The 14,887-nt window shown below is 44.3% G+C and overlaps 1 protein-coding gene across 2 annotated transcripts in view; it reads right to left on the bottom strand.

Annotated features, from left to right (window-relative positions):
* The window catches only part of MAPRE1 (microtubule associated protein RP/EB family member 1), a 28,680-nt gene extending 14,321 nt beyond the window's left edge, over positions 1 to 14,359 (bottom strand). Inside the window, exons 1-2 of one of the 2 annotated variants that reach the window (XM_037143227.2) lie at positions 14,265 to 14,359; positions 9,693 to 9,816 (exon numbers count right to left, since the gene is read on the bottom strand). In XM_037143227.2, coding sequence (XP_036999122.1) covers positions 9,693 to 9,813 — 121 coding nt within the window. In that variant the 5' untranslated portion in view covers positions 9,814 to 9,816; positions 14,265 to 14,359. Of the gene's footprint in view, positions 1 to 9,692; positions 9,817 to 14,218 lie in introns of both variants that reach the window. The other variant, XM_037143228.2, reaches the window with a different exon arrangement.
* Between the last annotated feature and the right edge of the window lie 528 nt (positions 14,360 to 14,887).

Here is a 14,887-nt window from a genome sequence, read left to right as displayed (position 1 = left end):
CCAACCCAATATATACAACAGAATATTACTCAACGAGGGCCTGGCCAGGTAAACTCAGTTGGTTCAAGTGCCTTCCCATATACCAAGTTTTCAGGTTCAATTCGATTGATCCCCAGGCAGAGCACACACAAGAATCCATCAATGGCCCTGACGGGTATGGCTCAGCAGGTTGGGCATCATCCTGCAAGCTAAAGATTGCTGGTTTGATTCCTAGTCAGGGCACAGGCCTGGGTTGCAGGCCAGGTCCCTGGTTGAAGGTGTTGGCAGCGTGCAAGAGGCAACCAATCGATGTTTCTCTCCCACACTGATGCTTCTCTCCCTTTCTTCCTCCCTTCCCCATTCTCTAAAAATAAATAAATAAAATCTTTTAAAAATAGTTTATTTTAAAGGCCACTATAAGAAATTATTGCACATATTTCATTGCATTTGCTCCCCAATTTCATTCCTTCCCCCACTTGCCCATTTTTCTCTAATGCCCACCAACTGCACTCTTCCAACACAGGGCAGGCTTCACTGTGCGCTTCCTCCCTGGCCAGGGACAATTCGCCACAAAGACAAGACAGGGAAGGAGGCGAGAAATCTAGTGACCAGGCAGGCAGTAGATGTTCCACAGCACTCGAGACTGCCACCGTATGTATAATCAGCTTATTCACAATGGCTCCCTGCCAGTGCCAGCACAAAGAGTGTCACTGTCACTATTTTTGGAAAGAAGATGCAATGAGAGCAAAGCACTTCAGTGACCAGAGTGACATTCTTAGTAGAAAGGAACATCCGAAAATGAAAGCCTGATTTTTTCTGAAGTGGCTGATTTATTATTCATGCAAGAGAAAATATACGGAAGGCATTCTATGCAGCTGGTAGTGCATTAGCAATATTTATATTTTAAAAAATAGAGACACAAACAGTGTCCTAAATTCTAGAGGACAAGGACCCCAATGTCTTCAACAAACTAAAGGCATGAAGAAGAGTAACTGTTACATATATATTTGAGAAAGAACTCTTTATTTCTAGATACATTTAAAAGCTCCAGTAATTGTTATATTTTAAAAGCTACTTAATATCAATATTAACCAATGTAGCACCAATAAATTCAACTTAAAAAATAGTTTTAAATAAAAGATTTAAAAGTCACAATTTACCAACTGTAATGTACAGAGTTTATTTGGATCCTGATATATACAAATCAACTTTAATAAAAACACATACATAATCTATGAAGCATCTACACCTGTAGCACTGCTTTACATATAAAAAGTATTTTTCTGAAACAAAATGGCATGCTTTTACAAAATGCACAGTACTCACAATCCATCCATGGGACTTCCAGAACAAGTCAACCAAAACCACTAAAAAGCAGCAGCTACCTGCTTCTCAGAAAAGCCTGCTTGAAGAACTATCAGTTTTTATTTTAGAGCTAGAAAAATCCTTAGAGCCTTAACTCTAAAATGTGAGACCCAAAAATGATGGCCCCAAACCACAGAGGCCAAAGGCCAAGCTCAGGACCACACCCGGGCGTCCTGAACTCCCTGTCCAGTGCTCTTTTCCACAACATCATTACACACCCTCTCGGAACATACTACAGTTGAATAAAAAAGCATTTCCTGGATTAGGAGGCAAAAAAAAAGACACACCATGCCGCTACAGTCTAACTGGCTGAAATAGAGTTAATATATATTTTTAAAAATTAAGACCTCAGTAAAAATGGACAAAGTAACTGGACAATTCACAAAAGAAATGTAAGTGGCCAAGGACTACGTGGGGACCCAGCCCCGTGTTCCAGGTACTGGTTCCGAGCATTTTGAAGAGTTCAAGTGCACATCTGACGTTGCCCTCGGACACTGTTAGAGTTTTATATGCTTCTACTCTTGTGGGTGTTTTAAAAATACATGTGTCTGAACCAACAAGAAAAAAACTGGAAGCGACATCTATCTCCCACAGTAGCTGTAATCAGTTACATACATTTTAGCATGCCGTCTGCCTGACAGAACATTATGTAGGAATTCAACACATTTTTTTTACTTCCTTAGGAAAAGCTCAAGATATAATATTAAAAGAATATACATCTTCATCTACATCTTCATATATATAAATATCCATCTTGATATATATATGCATAGAAAAAACAGAAGAAAACAAAATGTATTAGGTTAAGGAAAGAGGTGGGGTGCGCGAAGAATGTGTGGAAGCGCCTGTTTACCCAGGGGCGGGTCAGGCTCCCCAGACCTGCCCCTGGTCTCGCCCCCACCCAAAGTGGATCAGGCGCTCCGGCCCGCACCCTGCAAGGCTGCTGGAGGTCACCTGGCAGGCGAGGTGTGCACTTTGAGCCCAGCGGAGTTGCCCATCGCCGAAGCCGAAGCCGGGCCAGCGCGAGTTTGGCGCCCGCGACCCCCGCTCTGGGAAATGAGTGTTTCAGACCTTCTCTACAAGCCTCAAACAAGCGAAAGTCACTCCCACACAGAAGAATGAAGACAACCCTGGAAACTACTCAGATGCCCGTAAGTTGATCATGGAATGCCCTACAGCGAAAAGAGTGAACGTACAACCACATGCAACAATATGGATGAATCCTATGGACGTGATGTGATGTGGAGTGAAAGAAGTAAAACTACAACAGAGGATATATATGATTCCTTTGATGCGAAGTTCAAAAATGGGCAAAACTCTCTACGGTGATAGAAATCAGACTAGTAGTTACCCTTGGGAATAGTGACTGGAAGGGGGCACAGGGGCTTCCAGGGTGGCAGCCATGTTCCATTTCTTAATCTGCGTTTTAGTTCCTAATCCTATACGGCTGTGTTCCCTTGTGAAGATGTATCAAGCTGTACCACTGAGGACATGTGCCCTTTCTGTATGCATATTATATTTCAGTATAAAGTAAATAAATAGCTACAGAAAGAAAAAAATGTATTAGGTTAAACCATGTGAAATTATCATTTTGTAAATCAAAAATTATTGAATACTGGCCATATCTGAGGGGTGGTACTAAATGCATTCTATTTTTTAAATATTTAATTATATAAATAAACACACACACTACAGTGAATATGTTATCATCAGAACACCAAAATAGGCAGCAAATGTTTAAAAGAAAAAAGTACAATATATCAGCTGCTTCACACAACAGGGCTGAAAACTCCTGGCTTATAAAAAGTCTCCACTAGGCCCGGAAGAGGTTTCCTTCCAGGCTCAGCCTTAATAAACCATGACTGGCAACCCAAGCAGGGGACATTGTTAAACGGCTGCTCTCCCAACAATCTGCAACAGAACAGTCCCTTAAGGATGCAGACAGACTTAGCGCAGGACCAGCTATGCCATGGCATCAACTCCCACGTCTGGCAGCCACACAGCCCCACCCTGCCAGGAGCTGCGCTGGAACCGAGAACACAAAACAAGGGCACTGCGCGGCCCCTGCTCCACAGGCTTCCAGTTCTCAGGTGCAACGGCCCCCCTTTTGGGTCAAAGGTCCCTTGCAGAATTAGATGAAAACTGCAGCCAACATTCCACATGAATAAATGCTCCCGTATCAGAAAACTCCAGTGTTTTAACTCAAATACAGAGGAAACATACTCCAACTACTACATGTAAGAGTGTTCGGGCTTTAGGGGGTAGGTGAGGCTTGAGTTGCCTTACAGGATGAATAAAATTTGGAAAGAGAGGGCTGTGAGAAGTCATTAATACAGAGACTAAAATCATCCTCAAGAAATCTAACATGAGAAAAATTATCGTGTTTTAACGTTATAAGGAGGAAACAAAACTGTATAACACGTAGTATTACATTACTGTAACAATCTCCAATATCAACAGACTGGGACTGATCCAAGGAAATTACAGTACACAGAGCGATGAAACAAAATAACACGGCATCTGACGATATGTGGACATGGAACACCCTCTGGAATGTACTGTGATTAAACATGCCGTCATCTGTGTAAAAGGGGGGTGGAGGGAAGAGCACGTGCACACAAACACACACAATATGGAGAGATGGATGTGACGTTTCTGCTTCTGTGTACACACTCTCTCCACTACCCAGCCGGTAACACAGCATTTCCTCTGGGGAGGGGAACTGGGCATCCGGGGGACACCAGTTAGGAGGGAGATTTATCACTGTTTTATATTTCTCTTCTTCTCAAATTTTAAACCATTTTAAGACTTTCAGTATTTCAAAAAATAAAAACCATATATGCAGCCTTGGCAGGGTAGTTCAGTTGGTTAGAACATCATCCTGACATGCCCAAGTCAGAGGTTCGATCCTCAGTCAGGGCACATACAGCAACCAACCAGTGACTGCATAAATATGTGGAACAACAAATCCACGTTTCTCTCTCTCCCTTCTTCTCTAAAAATTAAAAAAAATATCATTAAAAACCCCACATGCACGGTATGTCGGTTAAGCGCAGGTCAGGAGAGTAAGCCTGGGCAAGCCGTTAACCTCTCTGCACCTCACTGCCTGACCCGGAAGATGACGGTGACAGTCCTGACCCCACAGGATTAAACATCCTGTGTATAGCGCTTTGCAAAGCACCAGGCCTGGAAGCACTCAATAAATAAAGCCGTAATTCAGGGAAAAACAGAGCTAAAAGCTAACAATGGCTATCACTGACTTGTGACATTCCAGTGGACTATGGTTTTCTTAATGTTTCGATAACAAAGACTTAATCATTTATAATCAAAAGTAAGTTTCTTGTCTTTCGTTTTGCTTTAATTAAGGCAAAGAAAAATCAAGAAGGCAAGAAGGTGCTTAAAGACTTAGGCAAAGAAGTTTGAAGCAATACTTCTTTGAGCACAGGAGTGACTCAATAAAAATGCTCTCCTAGAAAAGCTGCAAACTAATGTGGTAGAACAAAGTGGGGTGTGGGAACCTAGAAGGAATCTAGTGCCCAGCCAGGGGCCACTGGGCAGCAGTGAGCAAAGTGAGAGGGGCTGGCCCTGGCTGGGGTGGCTCCGTTGGCTGGAGCATTGTTCTGGGCACCACAAGGTCCCAGGTTCCAATCCCCATCAGGGCACATGCCCAGGTTGTTGGTTTGGTCCTAGTTGAGGCGCATATGGGAGGCAACTGATGGATGTTTCTCCCCCCTACCCTACCCATTTTTCCTCTCTTTAAAAATTAATCAATGTATCCCCAGGCAAGAACTTTTAAAACAATGTTGAGAAGGGGCTGGATCTAAAACACCCTTCAAAAGACATATGGAACTCTGTCAATTAGATGCAGATGTTCTCAGACAGGAAGAATGGCAAAATCATGGCCCCCACGTGGAGCATCTGTAAAAGGGAGTCAACCTGAGAAGTGAGGTAAGCCTGGTTAGGGACATGGTCACACACCCTCAGAGAGAAATGAACAGGACTGACAAGCTGGGGTTTTTTGTTTGTTTGTTGTTTAAGATTATATTTATTTATCTTTAGAGGAGAAGAGAAAAAGAGAGGGAGAGAAACATCAATGTATGGTTGCCTCTCGTGTGTCCCCTGCTGGGAACTGGCCTGAAATCCAGGCATGTACCCTGACTGGGAATTGAACAGCAATCCTTTGGTTCACAGGCCCGTGCTCAATCCACTGAGCTACACCAGCCAGGGCCTGACAAGCCGTTTTACAGAAAGCCAAGGGCTGGCAGGGCCCCACAATAAGCTGAGGAAGAAGAAACCTAGCATTCGCCTGGGAGCACGTGAACACTTCCCCTATCCTGTGCAGCACAGAAGCAACGGCGGAGGCCAGGCTGGAGGAGGGAAGACAAGGGGAGAAAAACCTATTCCTACCTTTTAAAGTGTATGTTTGGTACACAATTTTAATCTGCTTGATCCTCTCGTCATCAGAGCTCAGAATAGGAGGCACCAGGCACCAGCATTAAAGACTAAGCAGCCCTGGCTGGTATAGCTCAGTGGATTGAGCTCGGGCTGGGAACCAAAGGTTTGCCGGTTTGATTCCCAGTCAGGGCACATGCTTGGGTTGTGGGCCAGGTCCCCAGTAAGGGGGTGTGTGAGACGCAACCACACATTGATGTTTCTCTTCCTCTCTCCCTTCTCCTCTCTCTGAAAATAAATATTAAAAAAAAAAAAAAGACTAAGCGATTCTGCTTTGGCCTCCGTAAATGCAAGGATCCAAGGAGCCGCGAGCCGCACCTTCTCTGTGACTCTGACCCCCTGGCAGGCCTTCTTCAAGGGACAGTGTCTGCAGCTCATCCTGCTTGGTCTCAACTGGAAGCTGAGACTAGGTTTCCTAAACATTAATGTGAAGGAAACGCGACCATCTACACAGTGTAACAGAAGTCCTGCAGGGCTCTCAAGAGAACCAGTTATGAATGAATAAAAGTCTGTTTACAAATCACAGTTAAGTCCTGCACTTACCATTTCCTACTGGAGAAAAGCATTTTATCTAGGGCAAGAGAAGTAACAGCCAGTAGGCAAAGTTGAAATTCTTTACAGATTCTTAATGAGGCAGTACTGTCATAATTAATTATATGTAATCAACTTTAACTCTTGCAAATGGTTTTTATTTTTATACACCTTTTAAAACATTTTTATTATTTACTGATTTTAGAGAGAGAGGAAGGGAGAGAGGGAGAGAAACACCACTTTGTTGTTCCACTTATTCAACCATCCACTGGCTATTTGTTGTATGTGCCCTGAGCAGGGATTGAAGCCACAACGTTGACATACCAGGATGACGCTCTAGCCAATGGAGCTACCTGGCCAGGACCAAATGCTTCTTTTAAAAAGATACATCATGTATACAAGAGAAAGGATGCGGGCTGTGTGGTCAGAAAAATCTGGGTTCAAAACCAGGCTCCGTAATGCATGAGCCATGACCCACAGGTAGTCTCCCCCCACCTGTAAAACCAGGCTGTGCCCTCCCTCCAGAGATCTGTAGTTACCTCCGGGGCCTGATACAGAACCTACAGCTGACAGCTGTTTTTACAGGTGAGCCAGGTCCGACTGCCCCAGTTCACAAATGAGGAACTAGGATAGTAAAGGCTCCAAAGTCATGTGGCTCAGAGCTGACTGAATCCTTGTCCTAGCACGACAACTTCCTGTCTGACTGAGGTAAACCTGCAGCCAGATCTGTGCACTTACAACTCGTCTACGCAGGAAAAGAGATCTCATTTTCCCATTAACTAAGTGAACTATACTTTGAAGTATACTTACTGAAAGAGGTCAATTTTAGGGAGAAACTGCTATGGAAAAGCCCACTCCAATGAAAACTAGGATGACCTCATCCCCACATTAGTCATAAATCACGGGTCAAACACGTGCTTTGAAAGCTGCAGACAAATGGGGATGTGGTAATGAAACTGAGGAAAATAATAGAAAATGGGAGAAAGGCTGCCCAGATTTAGGGCTGACAACCTGCACGTCTGACTAACAAAGTAACTCACGTTTCATCAGCATGACTCTGGGGCACCAGTTTTTCACCGAACAACTTCATATGAAGCCTCTCTCTGACCCTCTGTAAAACTGACAGTAAGCTTCACAGGGGAAATAACAAGACGAGCAAATGAAACTAAGACCAAGACTAGGACACAGCTATAAAATAAGTGCAAAGCTGCATTTGTTTTAAAAAACCATACAGCCCAGGTCTTGTAGCTGTTGGCTGGCATGACATCCCAACGTGGGTTCCATCCCTGGTCAGGGCACACGTTGGAATCAACCAGTAAGTGCATAAAACAAGTGGAACAGCAACGATTCAGTGTTTCTCTTGCTCTCCCCCCTGATCCGTCTCCCTAAAAATCAGTAAACTTTTAAAAAATCGTATGAGAGCAATAGTTTCATTTTTTTATTTACTTTTTTTGTTGTTCAGCTACAGTTGTCCCCATTTTCCCCCCATTACTCTTTGCTGCCCTACCTACCCCCCACCTCCTGCATTCAATCCCCCTGCCCCGTTGTCTTTGTCCATGGGTCCTCTATACATGTTCCTTGACTTGACCCTTCCCCTTCCTCCCCCCCTTATCCCCCTCCCTCTCTCCCCTCTGGTCACCGTCAGTTTGTTCTTTATTTCCATGTTTCTGATTCTATTTTGCTCACTTATTTGTTCTATTGATTAGGTTCCACTTATAGGTGAAATCATATGGTATTTATCTTTCACTCCCTGGCTTATTTCATTTAGCATAATATACTCCAGAGAACAATAATTTTAAATTGATCCAAGTGGCACCAGTTGGTAAAGTCTACAGAACAAGTAAGGTACAGGGGTTGAAGAACATGGGCTATTGACTTAAATGAAGCCTCCAGTCTCAATTCTATTCTTGGCTGTATAATCCTGGACTTGTTACTCAATTTGTCTAAGTCCCATTTCCCCATCTGTAAAATGGGGTTAATAAACATCCCTACCTTCTGGAGGTATGATGAGAATTAAACAAAGAGGTATGTGAAAAGCATTTACATAACACGATTACTGTCATTACCGGAAGAACTTGAGGATTCTAATGATCTATCCCACAAACAATATAAAAACTTAAATAGCAGAATATATGTCTCATCTTTCTGTGGCGTATTCTTGGCTTCTGTGGTAAACCCAGTTTTGATAACCCGGCACATTCCTTATTTCAGGACAGTCGGGGTAGACAGCCAAACTCCCAAAAGGTGAGACAGGAAGTCTTCAAAGAAAGTAGAAACTGCTAACGCCTTTATGAAAAACAATTACCAAGAACCTAAAGTTCACACCCTATGAACTAGTAATTCCATTTCTAGGGTTCACTGAGGAAATAAACAGAGGTTAAGGTTAATGTGAAAAATACTCAGCCTAGCCACAGTCACAATGTAAAAATTAGAACCCTAAATGTCCAAAATTTGGGAAGACAGTAAACAACTCCAGCATATCCATAGAAAGCAACAGTATACAACCATTACAGTAAGCACGGAATAGTTGCAAGAGAGTGAATGACACTACAAAATAGCCACAATATGAGAGTAAGCTGAAAAACTGCACAGGAAAGGAAAACAACCAGTGGTCTTCTCTGAATGGAACTATTACCTTTTTTTTCTTTTTTCTAGTTTTCTAAATGTTATACTATTAGCATACATAAAAACAGAACATGCTTGTGGGCCAGGTCCCCAGTGGGGGACGCATGAGAGGCGGCCACACATTCATGTTTCTCTCCCACTCTTTCTCCTTCCCTTCCCCTCTCTCTAAAAGAAAATAAATAAAATATTTTTAAAAAAGAACATGCTTGTGTTATCGTAAAGATTTTATTTATTTATTTTTAGAGAGAGGGGAAAGGAGGGAGAGAAAGGCAAGAACCATCAGTGTTGTGCACTTTTTAAAAAATCATCACCTCTCTGCCAAATTTTATAAAACAGAAGTTCAATAAAATTGTGGCTGAAATAGCACTTGCCTGACTTTGGTCTTGGAATAAGAAATGCCATTGATAAACTAACACAGAACTAGGGTGATTATAATGACTGCCCTCAAATAACACACTTCGAATCTAAATGCAGACGAGCATGAGTGGAGACGGCAGCGCTACACTGCAGGCCTCAGTGCGCAGTCTCGACAGCAGGAGCCGATGGACTCGCAGGCCAGGAGCGTGCTCTTCTGAAGCACTTCCTGTCACAAGCAAAACCAGGGCAGGGCTGAGAAGAAGAAATGGGGCAGCCCTAACTTAACACTTGAACCTGCGTCTTTTGCAGTCAGATACGGACCTGCACATTCCTGAAGGACCTGCAAGCTTTCCTGGGAAAAAATTCTCATGAATTTCTCTTACCTGAGCACAACTGTTCGATCTTTGTCAGATTCAACTGCAGTGACTCATTGATCCAGGCCAGCATGTCATGTCGACTGAGGTTATCGCTGGTGACTGACGTTGAATATACATTCACTGCCATCTTCTGTAGCACGAGAGGAGAGGACAAGGGTGTGCATTATTAAGCATGCAAGGAAGAACTATCCCTTTCTAGAGAGTCACCCACGGCAGGCCTGTGGGAACGCTCCATTTTTAAGCCTCACCTTCTTCCCAAAGAGGCCAAATCAGAGACACCAACATTCCAGCCACGAGACTGGAACAAACATGACCTGACGTGAATTGCCCAACAGCGGTCTGCCTAAAATTTAGGCCCCATTTTAATGTAACTGGTATAAAATGTTAAGGTACAAGGAACACTAAGTAAAGGGAAGGTTAAATGCTTTGCAAAGGGAGGCCTATGCACAAACAAGAATGTTGTCTGTTTAGAAAACAGTTCAAGCTTACCCATTAACAATTAAAATGTTTACAGCAGTATTCTTCAGATAGTGGGCTTTTTATTAATTTCTCTTTATACTTTCACTACTTTCCAAACTTTCTTTAAGGACCATACCCACTTTTATCATCAAAACTAACCTTTTCAATAACCTAAGTACTACAAGGTGGTGGCAAATAACCTTACAGTGAAGAATCCTTGTTACTAATTCTGTGTTGAGCCACCTGGAGACAGGAGGGCATCTGAGAGCCTACTAAGCGCCAGGAGCATCACAAACACTTGTCATTTAACCCTGACAATTCTGCAAGATTCACTTGATTCTCTTCATTTTATAGATGAGGGGTTTCAACACAGAGACCCTACAAACTGGCAGCCAAGCCTACCCAGCCCCATCACCCACATTCTTTCCCCAGATGAGAAAATGCTACCCCTCACCCTTCTGTCAGGCTTTGAAATTCAACTCACACACAGAAGAAACACATTAACTTAAAATGCTATTAAATGTGGATGCCATCATCACCCTCATTCAATCTGCAAATGTTTACCAATCACTGCTGTTGGGAAAAGGAAACAAGACAGGCAGGAAAGACAAATGGCTTGTCTGCAGAGTTCGTGTTCTAGTAGTAGAAGTGTAACACTGACCAAATTACACAAAACAAGTGTCATTTCATACTGACCTGAGGCAATGGGCGTGAAGAGAATGTCATCACAGAAAGCCTCTCTGAGTGACATTTGAGCTTAAGAATCAGAATATCTGGAAGAAGGTGGCTATAGCCCAGTGAGCAAGAGGGAGCAAGAATAGAAGTAGGAAAAGCAGCAAAGAAGCCAGATCATGTTAGGACTCTCCAGGACTTTGGATTTTAGCCTCCGTGAGGTAAAATCAAACTCTCATTTAAGTTTGAAAAAGATCACCCTGACTGCTGGTAGAAAACAGACTGGGAAGGGAAGACTTGAGCAATATGAGATAAGGACAGGCTAAGCGAGATCCAAATGAAACCTGGGGGCAACTACCATGAGGACGCACAACTATGAAACACTAGATTTCATAGCGACCACTTACAATTTTCCACATTTCATAAGACACCAATATTACCAATGGGGGAGGGGGGACTTGGCAAACATGGAACCATCATAAAACCCCATGCTGTCTTGTGGCACTTTATTCTGTGTCCTCACCCCCCACATGGCACTTGGCAGAGTAACCAGCATATGGCGGAAGCTTAGTAAATGCTACTTGTTTTCAGGATGGCAGGGCAGTGTTAGAGAGAGAAAAAATGTATCTGTATAAACTTTTTTCAGAAAGTAAATCTTTAACACTTTTAAAACCTTAAAACGAGCCCTGGCTGGTGTAGTTTAGTGGATTGAGTGCGGGCCTGGGAACCAAAGGATCGAGGTTTGAGTCCCAGTGAGGGCACATGCCTGGGTTGCAAGCCAGTTCCCAGCAAGGGATACACGAGAGGCAACCATACATTGATATTTCTCTCCTTCTCTCTTTCCCTTCCCCTCTAAAGATAAGTAAATAAAATCTTTAAAAAAAAAACCTTAAATGAAATTATCATACTGTGTTATACATGAAGCCTGCACATTTTAGCTCCTGACTCCACTGGGAAACTCATGCCCACGTTACCGCTGCACTTCTTTCCAACCTCTACCATGGGCATTATTACAGGGGACTGTCATTATCTCTTCATTACTGAATGACTCCAGGGCCAGATTTGCCCAGAAGGCAACTTGCTCTATGAAAAGAGCTTAAGATTTCAAGCAAGGAGGAACTGGATTTGATTTGATCTTGAGGATGTCATTCATTAGTTGTATGACTCTGGGCAAGTTACTTATCTTCACTGCACTTCAATTATGAGTTAATGCCACTTACCTGAACAGAAGAAAGCAAGGTTCAGATGAGATAAGGTACATAAAATACCTGGCATGCTATCTGACACAGAACAGATACTAGGTCCAGGGCAGGGAGGGACCTGGTCTCTCTCATCCTCCTACCTCCAGTGCCAAAAACAGAGACCTGCCACCACCATCTCTTGTCTGGATCCACTGCCACCGAGTTCAAATTTGTCTCACTGTCTCGATCTGTTTTCATAAGGCAGCCCAAGATAATTTTCTGAATCACAAATCAGATTAAGCATCTCCCAGTTGAAAACCCCAGAATGAACGAATCAATGACATGCACACTATATGCAAAATGCTATTATCAGGTGCCAACAAAAAACACAGTCCCAGGCTGAGCATTTGTAATCTACATTCACAACATTCGTACATAAATCAGGTATTGTGTATGTCATGCTACCAAAAACTGTAAGCAGCTGGTTAGGCCATGTGTGGCTCCAGACCACACCCCAGTTCTGAAAACGATATGGCCTTTCGTCAACATATAATTCAAACCTCCTTCATTACCAGCACGTTAATACCTGGTCCCATGTGCTCCGCAAGCTCTGTACCCACTAAATACATGGGGTTAGGCACCATGTAGATGTGCAATAAATATCCACTGACTTAACCAATTAACTGGCCCTTCCAGGCAATCAAAACAGAGTCCAGTCTGTTTTGGAGGAAGCTCACCCTTCCTCCACAATGACTCCACTGCTTGGCCTCAATGGAAGACCCCATGATCACCCCACAAACCTCACCCTTAAATGACTCCTTAAACCAGGTTTCTGACTGCCTTGAAAAAGCATCCTCTTGCCTCCCCAGCTAGCTCTCCCCCTCTAGTAGTTCTCCTAGAAGACTCCCAAACTCCTTGTGATTCAATGCTAGCTGCAAAGCACCCTATTATGTTCCAGACACCATATTGAGCACTACAGAAAGAGGGGGAAGGAAATGCCACCAGAAAAAAAGCAATGTGAGCCTGGATGAACACCTCACCTCTCTGGATCACAAATGGCTCACCTGTAAAAAGGTGCACAGTATCTTCTGCACAATATGGTAATGAGAATTAAATGAGAGAGCCTGGAATTAGGAGTCACAGATGTGGGTTCTGCCACTTGCTGGACATCAGGAAATAAATCACTCCTCCTGTAAGAATCTAAGCCCTCCTGTTTATAAAACGAAGACACTATCTATCAAAGACAGAGTGATATATTAAATGACATAATGCCCCACCAAGAACTTAATACAATGCCTGATACATACCAAGTACCCAATTAACAAATAATAATTATTATTACTCTTAAGAGACATCCCATTAAAGGTGGATGCCAGGCCTGCTGTACCTTCCTTCAATGGCCTCAGGACCCTCATCCCCCAAATGGAGCAGAAGCCAAGCTCTGCCCTGTACCACCCCAGGGCAGCTGTGAAGCAGCGATTGGAAAAGCACTGTTCATATAGTCTTCCTAGTAATTATATGAAATTTATCTTATATGCATTTCCTCATTTCTTACCTGTCTCCCCACCCCAACGTAATAGATTCCTGGGGAGCAGGCCTTTGCCTCTTGCTGTTGAGTGTGTAGCCCAGTATTTAGCACAATACCTAGCACCTAGTAAGCACTCAATACCCAAGGAAGAAAGGAGTCTGCTAAGGTGGCTTGGTTTCTGTCACTCACTGTGTTGGAGCTTTCTGTATGTAGTATTACCATTGTTCCTATTTCACAGATGAGGAAACAGAAGCACAGAGAGTTTAAAGCACCTGCCCAAGATCGCCTAGCAGGCGAACCGAACCCAGGTTTGAATAAAACCCCTAACGCTTAACCATCAAGCACATCGCCTTCTGCACTGGTGGTCCTCAGAGCTTCCAGCAGGGCCCACTTCAACCACACATACCCACTAACCGAGCTGGCCACGCCGCAACCTCCCGCTACCTCTGTCTAGGTTTAACAACTCGGCCACGACCCAGAAGCCCCCACGCGTTGTGGGGCAGCCCCCGCTTCCGGCCAAAAGCCCCGCCCCCGCCCCCCGTGCAGAAAGGAGAGCGCTACCCCCAAGCCCGGCCCGCGCGCGCCGGGTCAAGGCCCCGCCCTTCCCCCCACAAGCCCGAACAGTACTGCGGTAAGGAGCGATCCGCGCACCGCACGCAAGGCCCGCTGGCATCTCCCCGGCCAAGGCTTACCTCGGCCGACCCCTGGCGGCCTCCCCGTGCCCGCTACCCGGCTCACCGGCTCTCGGCGGAACCCCGTCCACTGCCCGTGCCCGGCTCCGGTTCCGTCTTCGTCTCGTTCAAACCGTTCGACCCCGCCCGCCCGCGCGATGACCTCACACGCACCCCCCGTTACGCGACGACGTAAATGCTCGTCATTCCCCCCCACCCCCTCCACCCCCGCCAGCTCCTTTTATAGAGACTCGGCGCGCTCCGAGGGCGGAGTCCTGCCCTTGATCGACTGCTGAGACGCTGAAGGGGCGGGGCACCTAGTGCTGGGGCCGGAGCAGGGGGCGGGGGAAAGGTTCCTGCGCCACATGGTCTGCTACAGCCAATAAGATTCTGCCCCGGGCCGGGTGTGACTGCCCAGGAGTTGGGAACCAGTTTTCAAATTCTCCCCCGGTAGCCAAAAAACCAAAAAAATTGGTTTTACAATGAATTTCTTCAAATGTAGGTTATTAAATAAAGACACTTGATAGGGACTTAGAGGAAAGACGTGAAAATGTCACTTCAAAGACGCATTCTGTAACCCTGTAATCTCATCATCCTTTTATTTCTTGTTAGTATGAAATCATCTTGTTTATGCCTTGTCTGCTTTTTCGTTAAGTACCACAGAAGAAAAAAATCTCAGTCATGTTCCAC

This window comes from Artibeus jamaicensis, unplaced genomic scaffold (genome assembly GCF_021234435.1).
Source record: "Artibeus jamaicensis isolate MK-2021 breed Jamaican fruit bat unplaced genomic scaffold, CSHL_Jam_final contig_685, whole genome shotgun sequence".
In the NCBI taxonomy this organism is placed as follows: domain Eukaryota; kingdom Metazoa; phylum Chordata; class Mammalia; order Chiroptera; family Phyllostomidae; genus Artibeus; species Artibeus jamaicensis.
The sequence above is the reverse complement of the archived record's forward strand: the minus strand, read 5'-3'. Positions and strand labels throughout refer to the sequence as shown.